General features: G+C 46.2%; 1 protein-coding gene across 1 annotated transcript in view; it reads right to left on the reverse strand.

Moving 5' to 3' along the window:
• Window positions 1-2,207: 2,207 nt before the first annotated feature.
• The window catches only part of cntn4 (contactin 4), a 182,235-nt gene continuing 164,273 nt past the window's right edge, over window positions 2,208-20,169 (reverse strand). The window contains exons 13-23 of the mRNA XM_018733987.2: window positions 16,450-16,625; window positions 14,695-14,812; window positions 13,277-13,435; window positions 12,839-12,988; window positions 11,511-11,581; window positions 9,612-9,846; window positions 8,861-8,976; window positions 8,088-8,274; window positions 7,679-7,791; window positions 7,414-7,582; window positions 2,208-3,192 (exon numbers count right to left, since the gene is read on the reverse strand). Of these exons, the coding sequence (XP_018589503.1) occupies window positions 3,101-3,192; window positions 7,414-7,582; window positions 7,679-7,791; window positions 8,088-8,274; window positions 8,861-8,976; window positions 9,612-9,846; window positions 11,511-11,581; window positions 12,839-12,988; window positions 13,277-13,435; window positions 14,695-14,812; window positions 16,450-16,625 (1,586 nt within the window). The 3' untranslated portion in view covers window positions 2,208-3,100. The remainder of the gene's footprint in view (window positions 3,193-7,413; window positions 7,583-7,678; window positions 7,792-8,087; window positions 8,275-8,860; window positions 8,977-9,611; window positions 9,847-11,510; window positions 11,582-12,838; window positions 12,989-13,276; window positions 13,436-14,694; window positions 14,813-16,449; window positions 16,626-20,169) is intronic.

Genomic DNA, 20,169 nt, shown 5'->3' on the forward strand with positions numbered 1-20,169 from the left:
CCCCGGATTATTGCCGAAACAAGAAATGCTCTTGAAGTGTGGAAAGTCCACGCTAAAGCATAAAAAAACTGTTAATCCCAGTTGTTCCAGATGTTATACGTTAGCTTGCATATAATCAATGAGCAAAATTACTGCAAAATAGACACACGGTTCTTCGAATGACATATAATAGAAACAGTATTTTGATTACCTTTTATGTGCCATCTGCAGAGCTGAAAATAGCTAACAGTAATTACAGGGAGTGTGTGCATGAATGATGTGCTACTCACAAAACATGAAAGAAGGCCAAACATGTTACAATGTGTCCCAGTTCTTCTGTGTTTTAGTGCCACCTGGTGGACATGTGAGGAACAGCAGCCCAGCACAGTGGAGATTTATTACTGCACACCATGAATCTGTCCAGTTACTTTATGTATTCATGAAAAAAAAAAAAATGAAATTCTTTCCCAGGTTCACATTCTTTCCCTCACGCAAACACAAAGTGATAATTTGTACCCACACATTACAATAGCTGTCAGTAGTTTTCCTAACTTTCCCGAAGGAGCTCCTGTTGCTGTGTCCTGCGCCATCCCTGTAGTGCCCTTGTTTTCCTACACTTGGTCTGGTTTAAGAGCTCCTCAAGGATCTCTCTCTCTCACACACACACACACACACACACGATCCCATACAGGGTTTATTCGACTCAATTTCATCTTTGTAATGTCTTGGGGGGCAAACAGTTACCTCCACAGCTTTCAGACAGGGAGAAAAGGAAGATAAATTTGGGGAGAAGAATGGGGAAAGAAAAAAAATAATTGGTTTTAACATAAATTTGTGTATACTGCTGTTTAACTGGCAGAAAACTGAAGCAGGAGAGGTATGACAGTTTGGTGCTGAAAAAAACATAGAAGTTACAAAATTATGAATCTTGATCCTGTTGTGTCCCTAAATGACCTCAGCCTGGACAGTACCAAATACTGACAAGCAGGTCAAGCACAGGTGAAATCCGACTTTATGATCTACTTTAACTGCAATTTGATGCAAGACCACAAACTTTTACAGTCCTAAATAGCCATATATGACCAATAAAGACGGCATTAAGAGCCCCTTTTAAGAACAGAAATAGTAAAAGTCCAACAATTGGACACGAAACATAAAACACCAGAAAACAGCGGAAAACACAGCGACGCGCCAGTGTCACCGCACAATGTGTGCTTTATGTCTCACGTGACCTTCACCGGGGCCTGGAGACCCTCCGCTGACCACCAGTCCGACGGTCAGTTACCACACACTGTGCTAAGTGGACCACAAGCACTCACTCAAGACCCCTGGAGTCAAGGAAGAACCAACACGGTTTTATAAATTAATTTAATTTATTCATGAACTCGGTATAAACAAATGACGACGACAGAAACACCACATGGAGCTGAGTGCAGGTAGTACTGGTGCAGGAAGCCTCCCTGGGGGGGGTGGGGTCACTGTCTGCCAGAGGAGGGCACCATCTCTTGGCGATGACAGCACTGGGGGTGGTAACGGTGGGGTTCGAGCGGGTTGGCTGAATTGCCGGCAAAGCCAAGAATGTCATGCGGAACAACAGTAGCTACAGCATGAAACACTCGCCAAAGGTTGTGTGATTTTACACAGAAAAACAAAAAGGAGAAGCAATGCGACCATAAGAAAGAACTTGTTTGATATAAAGCATGTGAAAAATACAAAAAAAATTATATTTATCGAATTCCTGGTATCGAACAGACCCACTAAGCTACCTGTCCCTGTTTTAGTACTAAGAGCTACCAGCGACTCACTGGATTACGAGCTACACACGGTACCGTATGGGTTCTACACAGCGCCACACGACTAGGGGGAGGGAAGCGTGAGTGGCGTTCCTCGCCGCAGCGCTTGTTGGAGCGGAGCCCGTGTCTTGGCCCATGCGTGTCGCCACTTCCCACGCCGTGGCTCTCGATGCCACGTATCTGTCGGTTAACTCGAGCCATTGAGTGCAGGTCGAGTCCCCAGGGCAGCCGGTCACCTCTGTCAGCGATGCTGTACATGTGTCAGTGCTGTGATACAACGGCGTACAGAAATAAATAAGAATAATAGCAATAACAATAACATATGTTTGATTAGTTAAGGCTCTTAAAGGACCTGAGTATTTAGAAGGTATGAGGCACACACACAAGGCAAAGCGCAGCTCTATACACACACTGCTAGCTGAATGGATGGAAGGGGCCAAGTCTGCATGGAGCTCCACTGGACATGGGGGGGGGGGGGACTGTGATGGATATTTTCTCACGGTCCTGAATGCCACATCACTGTGAAGCCAGGACGGGGGTGGAGGAGAGAAGTCTACGCCATTCCTCCCCCCCTCTGTTGAAGGAGAATAAAAGACCTTTCGCTGTGCAGAAAAAAAGAAAAAAGGACCTTCCTGTCCCACAGGTGTCGCGCAGAGGGAAGCCACACCAACTCGAGAGTTTTCCCGGAATTGCGGTCTGACCCGAGGACGCAGGCACCCCACGTGGTGTACGACAGACACGCAGCACCGGAGGAGTTGCACGAGAGAGACTGTGAGCTCAGTTGCACCGAAACGCTTTCGCTGGCAGCCCCCACCCCGCAGGAGGCCAGACGCACGGCGCTCTTGCCATCACGGCACCGCCGACTTCGGCGACGGGCGAAGATCCTTTCCGAATCAAAGAGAAGGACCTTCTCCCTTTCCCCCACGATACACATGCTTCCCTTCGGGGTTGGACACGCACCTATATCACGCACATCGTAGCTTCAGAGAAAGAGCCAACAACCTGTCGGTACAGTTAAAGAAATCGGTAAAAAGCCCAGCATCAGATACAAAATATGCATATAAGAATGCTTTTTTGACATTGTTTTTTTTTAATGAAAGCTGCTTTGGTAACAGTAGTCAGGACTCCGGCAGAATGTCCCCCTCTTCGATAGTGACACTTTGCAGGAAGGGCTTCTTTCCCTCTCTTTTTATACCATATTTGCAGCAGGTCTGTCCTCCTGCGTCTAAACTCGTCTAATGGGTTGGATCACACGCAGCGCTGGGCTGGCAGCCACGCCTCTCCCTGCTTAGTCTTTGCTTCCTGGAGTGCTCGCGGGATGCTCTTTGTCATAAAGACGTCCGCGCTGTGAAGGAGAGCGCAATCGTACTGAGAGCGGACAGCGTTGACACCTTGGAGGCCGAACCCATGGCGTTGGGACCTGGAAAGCGAGCAGACAGAGTGAGGGTCAGGACCAGTTATCAGAGTGGACACGGGAAACACGGGCAGAGCGTCTTCTTCGCTCCTCACACACACATACTCCTCATAGATCTACAGTTGTTCATTTGGAACACACTCTTCTCCGGACGTAAACAGAAGGAGACATCGGATGATTCCTGAGTACAGTCAATTTGTTACATACCACAGTATAAGCCAGTTTACATTACATGAGTAGCTGCATATCGTTTTTTTTTTTTTTAAGTATTAAACAGATAACACAGTACACGTTTATCGAGCACACAGGAGATCAGGGGAGAAAGTCAGTCAGAAAGAGGTGAGCTTTGAGACCCTCCTTGAATGTTGAGAGGGATTCAGCAGCTCTGAGTGACAGTGGGAGGTAAATCACATCAGAGCCAGAACCAGTCTTTTTCAGACCCACTTCTCTCCTGATAGCTACGTAAATGTCCGCTACATTATCTGTCCCATATATTTCCCGTATGGGAACGATTATTATTTTATACGAGAACCCATTATTGCCTGGATTTGGTTGTGATTCGGTGCCCGACGTGAAACACAAGACAGTAATAATTTAGCATATACGAAGCTGTTTGTGGTGCAACGTACACTGGCAAAGACAGTGGTTTTGGACCACGGGACTGTACTTCGCACTGCATGTCTCCATCACTGCCTCTCTGTGTCGCTGCTGCACCTTTGTTTACTCCAAGTTGTACACTGCTTTGCTAAATAAATAAATGTGCATGCAAATGCTTGTGTTCTCAACCCGGGTTGGTTCCCCCAGCAGGACAGTGACCCGAAACATGAACCCAAAAGTGCCCAGAAGAGACGGAGCTGCAAATTCATAGTTACAAAGGCGGCACAGCTAAGTGCTGAGTTTTCGGTGCCGATAATTTCAATATCAAATCCTTTTTTTCCTACACAGAAATGCCAAGATTGGAAGTGTTTCATTCATCGGTTTATTTTAAAGTTGTCAGTGAAAGTAATAATGAAGGAGGAGCACGTTTTTCCTGATTCTTTTAAAGAGATACAATTAAAATTGATTAAAATTTAAAAGGTATGATTAGAAGATCCATTACTCCTCATTTTCACTCAGCTGTCTTCAGTCCTACCAGTTCATATCAGATGAATCATTGTGTTGATGAACAAAGACACACACACGCGCGTGTGTGTGTGTGTGTGTGTGTGTGTGTCTGTATGCATGCACGCTTGATCTACAGTCTCTATATTAGTACACCGTCAAGGAAAGAGGATGCGACGCGAAGAGAAACCCAACACCCAGCTAGTGTACAGAAGATGGAAAACTGCACTATGTGTTAATAAATTATCATCCATTCCATCTTCCTGGAATTTACAATACATAAAACCAATACAGTAAATTACAATAATAACTAAACTATACAACCTGTCAAGTATTGTGTGTAAAAAGAACATTTTTTCTTTACCTCATCTATATGAAATACCACTATGCATTTTTATTTCCATATTTTCAGTTTCTTAATGAATGTTAAGTGCGACTCACTGCGCCACCACGGTGACTACATGCAACATCGGAGCCACTCGACCGCAGGAGATCTTTCGGAAAGCGAGCCGAGTCTCACCATTTTCATTCGACGTGCTTGGAGGTTATTTTTGTTTTCTCACAAATCACAAAAGGGGGAAGATGGCATTGTAGTCATTAGAGCTGTTGCCCTTGGACCTAGAGGTCGCACGTTTGAGTCTCACTTTCAGCTCTAATATCTTTGAGCAAGGTACTTTCCCTAAATTGCTCCAGTAAAATTATCCAGCTGTATAACTGTGTAAATAACTCTAAGTACCTTAACATTATAAGTTGCTTTGGAACAAAGATAGATTAATAAATGTAGATCATGTCTTTGGAAACATACGTGAACAACAGCAGGTTAAGAGTCTCTTCCGGAGTCGCTCCACCCATGATCTCTTAAATTCATGTGATGCGCAAATGTTCATGTTCTATAACTTTGAGATCATAACTGTTAAACAACGGATAAACCGTCACACAGCTACCTACTCCTGTCATGTAATGTAAATGTTTCTAATAAAAAAATTATTATTATGAACATGATTAGGAATAGTTTATATTCAGACAAAGTTTTATGCTGTTACTCATGTGATGAACATTGGTTCATATGGTGGAAAGAAACTAACTGTACTTAAGAATCACACATCTGCATCTAAGAGTCACACACACACCATCTGAAGCCGCTTGTCCTGTGGGGGTTTGCAGGGAGCTGGAGCCCAACACAGCAGCACAGGGCAAGGGGCCAGAGGGGGAGGGAGACACACCCAGGACAGGACGCCAGTCCATCACAAGGCACCCCAAGTGGAACTCGAACCCCGGACCCACCTGAAGGCAGGACCCAGTCCAACCCACTGCGCCACCGCACGCCCTGGATCTAAGTGTCTCTTTCTCCTAATGTAATGAACACATTGTATTTTCTATGAGATGTACGTCGCTTTGGAGAAAAGCGTCTGATAAACGAATAAATGTAAATGCAGAAGCTTCACCAGGTACTTAAGCCAAGAGAACTGACTGTTTAAGTTGTATCAGGACTGTCATTAAGTTCTCCTTGATCACAGGACAGGTGATGAAAAACTAATGATTTTTTTTTGGAACTTGTCCTCCATAAAACATTCCCACACTTACATTAATGGTAATTTAGAGCCTGATCTACAAGAAGCTGTTTTAAAAATCTGGGTGAACTGGGTGTATTTGGGAATTTGCGTACATTTTTTTCCTTAAAATAAACAAACTCAGCACAACAATGAAATACAAATGAAAAATACCCTCCATAATGATGGGAAATGTACTGTTTTCTTCACAGTGTACTGATGCCACTGTTGATGTGAAGAAAACTCCAGTCTGAACAACAAAAAATGCATGAGTGAAGTGGCAAGGTTGGAATTTGGTTAATAAGCCTCCTGAATGAATCAGTGTTGGCAGGTACACCTAAATATTAAAAAATAGAAAAGTTGAAAATAGAAATAATTTTTGAAACAACTAGCTCCAGACAATAAGGGAACCACAACATTGAACTTTATTGCAAAACTAGTGTCTTTGCATTGTTTGTCCAAGACAGCTAGATAACCAGGAATCATGTTGACAAAAATCAATAAGGAACAGAAATAATTTCCTTCTGGATTTTCTAATTGTCCAAGTATTCAGTTAATTTTGTATCCTTAAGTAAGAAGAGCTTCAGAGGTTTCAAGAGGAACCCCATAATTTCAGGTGAGATTTTGGGAATTTACTCCGAGTACAATGATTTCTGACACTACAAATATAATGTGTCTTTACCGTTGTGTTACTGTTACAGTGCTGAGTTTCTGGCGGCTGTGATGTCCTGACATGGCAGGATTTCCAAACACAACTCAAAGTAAAAATAATTTTTAGGAAATCAATTGACCACAGTGGGTGCGGTGGCGCAGCGAGTTTGGCTTCTGCCTGTTCTCTGGTGGGTCTGGGGTTCAAGTCCTGTTTGGGGTGCCTTGTGATGGACTGGCATCCTGCCCGGGGTGTATCCCCTCCCCCTCCAGCCTTGTACCCTGTGTTGCTGGCCTAGGCACCGCTGCAACGCTGCACCACGACCCCTCTCCGGACAAGTGGTTTCAGTGTGTGTGTGAGAGAATTGACCACATGCAATTTAAAAAAAAAAAAAAAAAAAAACAAGGCAGAACTTTTCAAAACTATTTTAACACAGCTTAATAATTATGAAAGTGATATGAAAACACAGGTGGTGCAAATGAAAATGAACACACAGGTCAGCTGTATGATCCATATTTTCCATATTCATATCAATGATCATCCCAGAAACTGCAGGCAATGTCTGAACTGCTCAACAGAGGGTGCAAGAGAGTCATTTATAATCTTTTTTTTTTTGGGAAACTTTGAAATCTCTTCCTGGAAACTTGTTGTCCTTTACGGTTTGTCTAATTTACATGTTAGAAATGCCGTTTAAATAATGACAAATTATTTAATACTATAAGAAATATAGTCAAAACATATGAACATTATTACATTATTTAGATCCTGGGCAAGATGTTACCAGTTCATACAGCTTTCCCTTTCCCCACCTCATATTTCACATTTAATGGCAAATTTGGTTTAAATATCTGCGACATTTTTTTGGGGATCTTTTCCACTGTGCTGTCTGGTCGTGTGTTTCACACCCTCCCTGTGACCCCATCCCACCTGATATCCTAGGAATTGTGATCTGTCTGCTGCTGCTTCCCTCCCCTCCTTCGCCGACCGGCTTGATCTGGATGATGTACTCCTCATCTATAGGCAGAGAGAGCTCCACCGACGTCGTGTTCGTCTCCATCACTTTGGGCCGGCTGTGTCTGTTGCGCTTATAAAGGACCTGGAGGAAAACGGAAAGGTGTCACACGACTCCCATTGTGCCCTCTAGGCGCCATGGCAACCGCAGCAACGGGGGGCTCCTTTCGCCGCTTCTTACTTTGTACCCGGTGACTTCCGACTCGTTCTCCAGAGCCTTCACGTGCTCCCAGTTGAGGATGATCTTGGAATCGGACGCGTTCCACATGACTTTCAGAGGCGCTTGGCTCGGCGCTGGGCCGTAGTACAACAAAGAGAAACAGTAAAAAAAAAACGCAACCTGCGGAAACTTCAAACCGTTAACATTCGGCTAACAGGTGGGAGCTGAAAATTAAACCCCGTCCCTTGAGTAAAGCAGGAGAGGAGCAGTAAAAGTGGTGGGAAAGTGTTAAAGTGAAAGTGTAACACATTGCAAACACCCCCTGATGGACGTGACATCATTTCACCGGTGGAAACGGGTCACGGCACGTTGCTAGCGTCGCTGCAGGAAGACGATACGGCACCACGAAGGCGCCTTGCCGGGGCCTTACGGGGCTTTTTGGTGGTGACGTTCACTGTGGCGCTGGGCGGCCCTGCTCCCGCAGTGTTGTACGCCTTCACGCTGATGTAGTACGTGGTGCTGCCCTTCAAGCCCTGGATGACGGCGGTCGTTTTGTTGCCCACGGTCCTCAGCACGCTCGCCGTCTCCTCCTTTTCGTTCTTCGCCCAGTATCTCAGCTGGAGGACACAGGGGTCACAGGGTCAATGCGACGGGAAGCTCTGGGAGGGCTGCGCTGTGTCTACACGCTGAAGCATTTGCCTCATCGGGCCAGTTAGCCCAGCATCAGCATTTCGGGGTTAGCAGCGTCTTCGGACACGGCTCTGGATAACGGCGTACCTCTAAAACCGCGTGAGCTGACGGGCGACAGTTGGACTCCACCCAAGAGAATGTGCAGCAATGCAGCGTTATTACCTACAAATTGAATTTCAGTGGCTGGCAACGGTATTAAAGGGAAATTAGCGATGACCGAGAGCGTTTCATAAACAGCGTGGACCTGAGGCTCAACAGCTCATCCCCTGATGCGCCGCATCATCACTTTAACATAGCGGAGCACATGGTGACCATGCGAAACAGCAAAGAAATACAACAGTGCCGCATGAGAGGACGCTCGGCGATGGCATCCTCTTGCACAAACAGATCTGTGCCACCTGAGCGGAGGAGGGAAAAAAAAAAAAAAAATTTAAGAAGAAAAAGGAGGGAAACGCGTTCCGCCGCACAGCTCTGTTAAAGTCACGGTGACATCACCGGCTGCTTGCCACGCACCTCGTAGCCCAGCACCCTCCTCTTGCTGGTGCTCCAGGGCAGGGGCTTCCAGGAGACCTCGATCTCGGATGCCGAGAGGCTCCGCGCTCGCACCCTCGCCGGAGCTTTTCCTGGCTCTGGAGAGAAAGGCAATATTTCTCAATGACACTCGATGTCACATGTTATCATGTGTTTTTATGCATAGCGTGCCCATAATATTAGGCTACTTACACAGATTTACAAATTTATACAGCCGGGGAATTTTTTAGTTTACAAATTTTGTGGGTTCATGGTATGCACCTTGATCAAGGGTACTATACCAGAACGTGGGATTCGAACCCAAATGAAACTCAGCACCTCTAACCATTACGCCACCTTCTGAAGCATATTAACTAGCACTTTTAACTTAGGTGATTTACAATACTAAATAGACAACACAGGCCGACTTACAGTACTTTATCTATCCCTTTACAGAGGGTTTCATTCACACACACACACACACACACACACAATGACAAAATCAGAGTGACCAATCCACCTGAAATGCATGTCTTTGGATTGTGGGAGGAAACCCATGCAAGCATGGGAAGAACATCTAAAAAGTGCACACAGACTGAGCTGGATTCAAACCCGTATCCGAACCCACAACCCAAGAACAGGACCCGCTGCGCCACTGTGCCGCCTCCTGTGCAATGCAACAGGGAACCAGATTTTCTTATTAATTGCCCCGAAGGCCTGTTTGCTCAGCATCCTGAGCCTGTATGATCCTTACCTTCCTCAGCAGAGTAGATGGTGGTAATGGGGCCAAAGGGCCCCTCCCCTTTGTTGTTGTAAACGCCCACTTTGACTTGGTATGGCGAGAATGGCGGGATGCTCTCGTTCTTGAATACGTATCTGGATGCGTCAGCCGAAGGCACCGCCGCCTGCATCCAGCCGGGGGCGCCGTGGGGTCTGAAGGCCACAACGTAACCGAACCCTCCTCCGTTCTGCAGCTCCTCGGGAACTGGCTGCAACAGTGTCCCCCACACCCACACACACATATACACACACACGTATGCATTAATAATACATCGGCTTCAGTCTGATACCTCCATAGAGCCACCGCTGAGACACATCATTTATTTAAAATATTTATAGGAGGATAACTTCCATTCTGTAAGGACACAGAGGCTGCAAGAAGTGCTGTACGGTTAATAAAAACAGAGAGGGACCTCGGCAGGGCAGGCCACCGTTTGTGTCAAATGAAAAGCGAGACAGATGACACTTAATCCTTAAGGCCCTTTTCACGAAAAGCAACACACACTGGCGCAAGGTTTCTGGAAGCTCGGGAGGAAAACGATTTTGTTCGCGCTGGTGGAACAACCGCAGCGGAAACACATTACAGCGAATTACAGGTCAGGGAATAAAAATCATAAACCGCAGGTGGAGCAGTGGCTATAGCCACCGCTCTTGGATGTCAGACACCGGCGCTCAAGTCCCTCATCCTGCTCCAATACCCTGGTACCTACCCTGAAAAAGTGTTGCGTAAATTATATTAATTTTTTTAAATGCTGAATGGCAACAACTACAATTATTAATAAAGGGAAACCATAACAAACAGGCTGTCTGAGTTACTCTGCTCCACTGTTTCCCTGTGTGAGCTCCACCAATGGGGAAGGGCCTGTTTGTGAAGAGAGTCAAAGCTCCATCCTCCCTGGTCTGGGAGTACAAGGTACGGCCAGCAGCGGGTCCATGAGGATGAGCTCAATCGTCTCTCATCAAAGCGAGAAGAACACAGCAAAGGCCCGAGACCAGAGAGGAGCCGCTTCCCAACATGACAAACAATGGCAACCTGTGGACCATGGCAATCTGTTCCGCAGCGCTTGGCAGTGAGAGCGACTCGGCTGGACATGAGAGTCTCCCAGCAGGTATCGTTCACACACACGGGGGGGGGGGGGGAGCAGACCAACAGACTACTTCAATCCATATTTCCAGTGGAAAAGATTAATTTAAGTGCTGAGCTACATTTTATTTTGATTTTAAATATGGAGTGAAAAGGGGTGCGGTGGCGCAGTGGGTTTGACCAGGTCCTGCTCTCTGGTGGGTCTGGGGTTTGAGTCCTGCTTGGGGTGCCTTGTGACGGACTGGCACACCCCCTCCAGCCTTGTGCCCTGTGTTGCTGGGTTAGGCTCCGGTTTGCCGTGACCCTGCTTGGGATGAGCAGTTTTAGTCAGCGTGTGTGTGTGTGTGTGTGTGTGAGAGAGAGAGAGATATGGAATGAACAAGTGATAATAGGAAAATAAAACTAAAAAAAAAAAAAAAAAATCTGAAAAATATTTTAATGTATTGGATAGTTTCTTCCTTCTTACGTCATTGCTGCTGCTAAAGAACTGTGAAAGAAAGCAGCTACCAGTGTTAGTGTGTCAAGAATGGGGGGGGGGGGGGGGGTGCAGGTTCATTGTAACTGGGGGACCATTTGGTCCATTTAAGGCTTCAGTCACACCCTGGAAAGACCCATCGTGTCCCTCAGAGCACGGCCATCGTTTATCATTTCCTCCCCGTACTTAAAGCGTCAGTATGTGCGCTTGAGACGGCCTTTCGGCCACCGGCCCGAAACAAACAGCCCCTTCAGAAGATAATGATGCGTATTGTTTATTTGGAGGGCAGCGGCGCGCCGGAGAGGGTCTCTCACCTCCCATGTGATGACTAATTCTGAACGGCTTCCGCCTCCTCCACTTACATTAGCAGGGGTGACCTTTGGAACTGAAAGGGAAAAAAAAAAAAAAAAAAAAAAGAAAGAATACGGTCGATCTGGCAAAATCCAAGACAGATTTCATTTACATTTCTTTATTTCTTGGAGCTTTTCTCCAAAGCTACTTAATCTGATTTACTCATTTATAGAGCAGGGTAATTTTTACTGTATAATTTCAGAGCAAGTGCCTTGATCAAGGGCACTACAGCAGGAGGTGGGATTTAAACCTGTAACCTGTAAGTCCAAAGGCAGCGGTTCTAACTACTACGCCACCTGCTGCCTGTTCAAGTTACATTAAAATGGTTTTATTTAAACAGCTACAGGAATAAGGACAGCGATGACGCCCAAGCGTGTATCTATCCGACGCTATCAACCCGATCTTAAAATAAAGGTGACCGTGGTTTTCCCCCCGAGTTGAGCTCATGGACACACGCCGTTTCTGCACGGCTCTGCTAACAGCTGTCAAGGAAATCGTGCCTGCGACTCAGAGCGCATCACACCGTGTGCGTGTGTGTTTCTCCCGACCACAGAGGCTGCACCGCAGGCCCAAATCCCCAGTGGGAGGCATGGCTGTCACACTTAGAGACACGGCTAAGGATTCATGAGCAAAATAAGTGGTACATACTGAGCTCGTGGAACTGATTTATTTTAGTTGTGTGTCAAAGTGTTCGCTGTAAAGGGCGAGGGTTTTGGATAAATTAATCGATTCATAAATTAGCAGTAACATTTCTGAACCAGAAAAAAATATTTGTGGTACGAATCAATAAGTCCTAAGACTGGCCACCGTGTGACACTGCTGAGCTCTTATTACTGATGACTTGCAACTAGTGTCACAGGGTGGCCTGTCTTAGGACTTACTGCCTGTACCACATGGAAAGGAAGAAATATTCAATGTAGAAAGTAGCATGCATCTCGAATGTGCAGCAGGTACAAGGCACCTGATCAAGGTACCTACCCTGAACAGATACAGTAAAAATTACTCTGTATAAATGGGTAAATCAGCTGTATTTAGAGAAAAGTGTCAGAATACATAAATGTTATGATTTAAGAAATAAATAAAAAATACTGCTTCTTCCACCCGGTTTCATCATACCCACGTTATCAGTTCTTGTGTCACCTCCTTGAAGCATGACATCCAGAGCAAGTGGAGATGGGCGAACAAACACACACACACACCTCCTTTGATTACCGCGGTATGAGTCACCTGTTTCTGTCAGGTTCCAGTGGGTGGCGTGCCAAAAGCACCCATTTCTTATCCAAATACGTACGCGTGTCTTTGGTCCTCGCCTGCTTGGACGGCTTGCTGGGCTCCCCGGTGCCAATGGCGTTGCTGGCCAGAACTCGAAACTCGTACTCCACCCAGGGGCTCAGGTCAGTCACGGTGGCGGAGAGACGCTGGCCCCCGATCACCTCGGGAACTGTCGCGCCGCAAACACACACACAGGAGGTGCCGTTAATTGGATCGCCGCTCGGCCTGCTGTGGCCGCGGCCTCCTCCGCACACCCTGACGGAAGAGTGTTTCACCACAACAGCACACACACACACACACACAGCATGGTCATTGCTCGGTTTTACTAATACCGAGCAAAAGTAACGCTGCTATTTAGAACGAAGCTGGTCAAGAACGACCATGGAGGAGCGCACAGAGACAACACCACATCATTCCCATTCGTCCTGTGCGACGTTGTGCCGCAATCAGCTTGTACCCGTTCTGACGGCCTGCCAGCCGAGGGAGAAGGGCGTTCTGGCCTGGATAGTGTACGAGGTAATTGGGCTGTGATTGTCGGGCCCGGGCCTCCAGGACAGGGTGGCTGTGGTGTCAGTGATCTCCTCCACATGGATGCTCACAGGTGGCCCCGGGGGTCCTGCGAACAGGGGACAACTGTGGTAAACCAGAGCTTACCACGGTAGCAGGTAACAGCTGGTCCATTTGTTCCAGTGCAGTGCTGATCTGGGCCACAAAAGCATCCCTCCGCTGACTCTACAGATCTCTTTCAGTAATTTCTGCTAATACATACCAATCTACTTAATATTTATCTTTAACTGATGCCTTTATCAAAGGCAACTTACGCTGAGCTACGTACAGTAATTTACCCATTTAGACAACTTGACCAAGGGTACTATAGCAGTAGCGGGATTTGAACCCAGTACCTCTCAAGTGTAAGGTGTAAACACAAACCACCCACTTAGTATTTTGTTTTCTGAGATTATGTGACTTTGGAGTAAAGTGTCTGCTAAATTAATAATTGTAAATGTATCTGGTGATGTAAACAGAATATAGTGCAGTCAGTAATATTTGGACAGCAAGTGTTTTTGTTGGTTTAGCTCTGTACTCCAGGACACTGGATTCAAAACAACAGCAGCTGAGAGGCTAAAGTGCAGACTGTCAGATTTAACTTGAAGGTATTTATGCCTATACTGGGTGAACCATGCAGGGCTTACAGCTTTTTATATATAGTTTTATGTAATGGACCAAAAGTACTTGAAATAATATTAAACAAACTGTCACGTGTAGTTCTTGGTTGCATTTGAGCCCTTGCTGAAGTGAGACCCAGAGACACAAGCAGGCACTGGGTGGGTATCACCCATGGTGACACTCTGCCGGGTCTGTACTGCAGCCGTCTACACTTCCTGCTGGTCAGGGGGTCTAAACAACAAACTTGTGTCACCTGTACATCCATCACACTTTAGGTTTTCAAAATTTCTCTAGAAATATTGAAGAAATGTGTGATGAAACATTCATCTAATGCTTTTCTCTAACACAACTTACAAACTTTGTAACAAAGCGAATTACACTGCTTCACCCATGATAATTTTGACTGTAAAGTCAGGCTAAAAACATTGAGAAAGATTATAACACTATGAGGGGGGATTCAAACCTGAGCCTTTAAATACCACTTTTATTAGTTTTACCCATTAATATTACATAGTTGAGTATTTATATCAGAACAATTCAGGTCAATTTCTTCCCCCAGGGGACAATGGCAAAACTCAGCCTGCAACCACAGCACTGCAACTCTGCTCTGGTGTCCTTAGGTCCTACACGTGTGTGTGTGTGAGGAGGAGGAGGATGGAGAGAGGGAGAGAGAGAGACAATGAATGAGAATCATCGCAGGTGCCCTACCCCTGACAACCAAGTCGGTGGCGATGGAGACGCTGTCCACCTTGGTCTGCACCGCACACGTGTATTTCCCAGCATGCCGCAGCTGAATGTTGCGGATCATGATGTCCCCGGCGGAGTGCTGCTGGCACACACAACGCAGGGGGTAAAACATGACCTTGAGCAGCGGACGAGCGGAGGCGCCGCTCCGCAAACCGTCGCGCGGAGGAGAAACAAAGTAGCGAAAAGTGAAGTCGGCGGCGCGCGGCACTCAAACTAGGTTTGCTTGAGACTTTCATGTCTGCAGCTATCATGTCTCTTTCTCTGAGTCAATGTAATGCATAAATTGTACTTTTTCTGAGATGTACGTCGCTTTGGAAAAGAGTCTGCTAAATGAATAAATGTAATGATCTTTGCCTTTATCGTCATTTATTATTCTGGTTCTCAGAATAGCTTCATACAGTTTCAACACTGCAACAGCTCTCAATTACAAAAGTGCAATTAAACAATTAAAGTGCTTTTAGGGAGGAAAAGCGCCGCTTGCAATGAACAGCAGAAAGTTCTGCGGGGTGCATTAGGACTCTGTACCGGTACCGGCCGCTCCGTCAAGTGCGGGAATAATAATATATTGGCAGTGGCAAAGGTTGCTGCAGAATTAACTCGATCCGCGTTTCAATGAAAAATTGCATAATAGGATGTTCGCGGGGAGGCCGGATAATTTACTGCATTATCTGCGCGCTTAATTACGACACCACTTTTGCCTGGAATGCCGAATAGCTACAATTGGAATTAAATAAAAGATCAGTGTGAATATTTTCGCTGCAAATCCCGGCACCATGAATGATAATCACCTTTCGGCTAAAATATGTCTTGTTTACGTTAAGCTCATTATGCGGCGCGCGCTCAATAGGAGGCGCGCGCAGGTAATCCCGTCCCGCCGCGGGTCCCTCGCGCTCATTTCTCGCGTAACTGTAACTGGGAAGGGCTAAAAGAAAAGAAAAAAAAACAAAACAACAACAACACGCGCGCGCGGGGGGATTAACAGATAGCTTTATTTGTGACCCGGAGGATGGTGCATTGTGTGTTTGTCTCCTTGTTCCTAATCGCCGTCCGCCAAACCGCTTCGACGGAAGCGCCCGCGAAAAGACGCCCCTCCTCATTTGCATATCAGCGAGGAGATGCAACACAATACATGTCTATTAATTACTGTTTTGTCAGTTACAGTCCAGTAAAGACTCATTGCAATTCTCATGCTTCTGCCTCTTTTTAATTAACGGAACAGAGCGAAGTTGGAATTTTCCCGATCTATAACAATAACCCCGTGCTGGTGCCGCCGCGTCTCGCGGAAGCGGCGCGTGGCCTCATTTGCATACGCGGTTCCTTCCCGGGTGCGTGGTGTGTGATGCTCGCGAATGCTAATTTCTCCTCTCTGTATCCAGGCCACTGAAGGCAAACTGACGCGCGGCTCTTTCCTGGCAATAATCCTGTGGATCACATGTATTTTTCACCAGGAAAGTTCAACCGGACTGCCAGCCGACAGCTTCCTGACACCTCTTTATGAATAATTCTCAAAGTGTGTGCACGACTCTGATATGGTCCAACCAGAGTCCACAATCATAAATAAAGCAGGAAAATTCCAGCACGATCAAGATGTACAGTTTCCTTGCAGCCCGCTGACTTCCACAACTGATGCTGAAGCCTAAAGCCCGGTAACTAAATATTAAGGCACGTGGAGCCATAATGCGTAACTTGCTCATTTAAAGGCCTCTGTTTACTCACACCGCCGACTTTTTCAAAGTAGCCCCCGTGGCTTCCGAAGTGGATGACCTGCTCGTTGAAGAACCAGGTGAACTTGAGGTCGAGCGAGGGGTCGTGCTGCACCTGGCACGGAAGGACGATGCTCTCGCCCAAGGTCACGTCCAGAGTCGACGGTGGAGTTGTGATAATGGTGGGCTCTGCAAACGAAGAACCTGTGGTGTCAGTGCCAGTCCCTCGGAACGCTCCAAAAAAATGTACAGAGTAGCACAGTAAAAAAAAATCCCATGTACTGCAGTAAAAAAGACTAGAAATATAGGCAGTCTATAAATATCGGTATAGTCAGCAGTACAGGATAGGTTACTATGGACCATACAGACAACTTGCATTAAAATGGGACCGAAGGTGGCGTAGCGGTTAGGGCTGCTGCAATCTGAAGGGTCCTGGTTCAAATCCCAGTCCTGCTGTCACACCCTTATCCAAGGTGCTTACCTTGAATTACTCCAGTAAGAAAACCATGCAGTATAAATGGGTGGACCAATCAAACACTGCAAGTCACCTTGGACAAATTTATCACTTAAATCAAGGGCGTAAATAACAACACACTTGATCCAGATAAAGCTGCCAGTAAATGCAAAATAAATACAAAAGCATCACCAGACGTGCTACTGAAAGTTACACCAGTGTCGGTGTTAACCATTTAGACACAGGTGTGTGGCAGCAGGCTTAGTGGTGAGAGCCTTTGGACCAGGAAAACCCAGGGGTGAATCCCACCACCTGCTGTAGTGCCCTTGAGCGAGGTGCTCAAAAGAAGCTGTTCTGGTAAAAATGACACAGCTGTGTAAACAGGTAAAACACTTTAAGTGACTGTGGAGAAAAGCATCAGCAAAATAAATAAATTAAGACAAGTTTTTTTTTTCCCCAGCAGTTTACAAGATACTCCAGTTGTCCTTGTCACGGGACACCCTCCCGACAGTCGCCATCTCCTGCCACCATGAATCTGCCGCCCAGCACACATTACATTTACATTTAAATTAATTCATTTAACAGACACATTTCTCCAAATTGACGTACATCTCATAGTAAATACAATGTGTTCATTATATTAGCAGAAAGAGACACTTAGATGCAGACGTGTGATTCTTAAGTGCACTTAGTCTGTTACTTTACACCATATGAACCAATGTTCATCACACAAGTAGCTGCATAAAACTTTATCTGAATATCGAGGATTCCTGATCATCTTCCTAGTAATTTTTTTGGAGATACATATAAACATTTACGTTACATTACAGGAGTAGCTGCGTAAAGGTTTATCCGGACATCATCTTAAAGTTATAGTGCATGAACATTTATACATTACATGAACTTAAGAGATCATGAGCGACATGAGTCTGAAAAAGGTGAGTTTAAAGACCCTTTTTAAATGTGGACAAAGATTCAGCAGTTCTGAGTGAGAGGGGGAGGTCGTTCTACCACAACGGAGCCAGAACCCAGAACTTCTGTGCTTTATCTTTCGTACGTGGGACCACCAAGCGGGCACACGTGGAAGAGCGTAGCAGTCTGGTAGGGGTGTAGGGAATGATCAAGTCCTGTAGATATCAGGGAGCAGTTCTATTGATGCATTTGTAGGTCATAACCAGGGTCTTAAATTTGATCCGATCAGTTAACATTAACAAAGCAACGTTAGCCGAGTGTGTCTGAACCGAGATGCGGCTGATGGATCGAGGCCCGTGAAAAGCTGACCTACTGGCACTGCTGGGGATTCTGGGCAAAATGGATGAAAGCCCCCGCTTTGCCTGGTGGGCTTCCTTCATCACCCTCTGGGTGGTGCTCTGGGCCTTCCTTTGAAGGATCTGCAGCGAACGCAGATTAAATTAACCAACGGAAACGATCGTCAAACAACGAAGCCTTTTTGCAGAAAGCCGAGCCTCCAGTGATCTGACAGCAGTAATGAATAAGACTACCTACAGTACATATATTTAAAATGTTTACTTTTTTTACCTTACACTAGCAAGGTGTTCTCATACTCCGCTCTTCTGGCTTACTATGAAATACCACAAGTGTCAGACTGAAACGATTCCTCTGAAATGAAAAAAGCCTGGGTGCAAGACATCAGTGAGTAGAACCTTTTATTCACCCTTTTCCATTTGAATACAGCACATATGAAATATTTACTCATTTTGCTGACACTTCTCCCCAAAGCAGCTCACAGTAATCTATCTATGTAAACAACAGGGTAACTACCTTGATCAAGGGTACTACAGTAGAAGGTGGACTCAAACCTTCAGTCTCCGAGTGTAGCACTAATCACTACGCCACCTGCTGTTACTAGAATCTGAAGTGGTTTAGTGAAAAGGCCCAGCTTTCCCCCCAGTGGTTCTCATATGCGCTGGCAGGACTAGTTAGGCGTGCGATGAGCGATGATGTATCTGGGCCTCGGTCCCTGTTGAGAAGACAAAGAGCTCGCCAGAAGATTGTCAAGCGTGAAAAATAGCGGGCGGTGCGGGACGTTGGACACGTCAGCCGGAGACGCGGCCCTCGTGGCAGCGCTTGGGGAGCCAGGCACGAGTGGAGGATGCTGGGAGGATGTGTAAGTCACACTCACCGGTCCCCTGGGGACCAATCACTCACAAGGATGCGGGCAGCGGTGGAGCTAAGCTCTCTTATTCCTCCACCGTTCCCATGACGATGTGTCTAATATTTGCCTTCCCTTCGGCTAGTTCCTCTTCCCCCAGGGCTCTCACCTCCCGATCTCATGCTCGGCCTTAGTGGTCCCGCGAATAAAACAGGTGGAATCAAGATGTCCAAGTGAAGTCGTGTATTTGTCACTGGGCGAACGCTAACGCAAAGCCGGGGACCCTCCGTTTAATATTCCTAGTGGCACGAAACCTCAGAAACAATTGGATTTCAACGACACCTTTTGCCTTTATCCTTTTCCCATGGATCATTTTTATAGGTAAGCGGGATCAGTTCTTCAGTTGTTTGTTAAGGAGGAAATATATAATATATGAGGGCTGCTCAGACAGTAAAACTCAGCTCTCATTTTCCAGGACTGTGGCCCGGTCACAGGAGAGAGCAGCGCCGTTCCTTCCGAGGGCTTCCTTCATCTTAACCGAGCCGGGACGCTGACCCCCAAGAACAATATGGGGGATACGTCCCCACATCCCAGCGAGTGCACCGCGCTCCTCCGCTTCCGGCCGCCTGGTGGTTCCATTCACAAAGTTCCAAAGTCCAAAGTACATAGATTCTTGGTTTTGGTCCCGATGTGGTGGAGTGGGCACCCTCCGTCCCTCAGAGCTGCTAAATCCCTCTCGGCACTCAAGTAAGGTCTGAAACCCAACTCTTTCAGAGCCATTTCTCTCGCAGTCTCCTAACTAACTGGTAAATACTGATCTTGTTTTGGGTTTTATTTATTTTGCTGTTCATTTTGGTATATTATTTTTGTTATCTACTCTTTTACGGGTATAAATGTGCACTTTGTTGTTATGTGTCATATTGAGCTACTGTGTGTGAGTTTCCCAGCAGGGAATAATAAACTACCCATCCCATCCCATCCCATCCCATCCCCATAAACTTGAGCTACACCATTTCTCCCCGATCTCAGCATCACGAGTCCTTCACCATCTATTACACTTATCTCCAGATTTTTACTTTTTAGATATTTGCGTTTCTATTGACACGCTTTGAAAATAGTGGTATCAAACAAAAATGCGCTTTCGTAACTGTGTGTATCTAAGCACT

The sequence above is a fragment of the Scleropages formosus genome, chromosome 22 (genome assembly GCF_900964775.1).
Source record: "Scleropages formosus chromosome 22, fSclFor1.1, whole genome shotgun sequence".
In the NCBI taxonomy this organism is placed as follows: Eukaryota; Metazoa; Chordata; class Actinopteri; order Osteoglossiformes; family Osteoglossidae; genus Scleropages; species Scleropages formosus.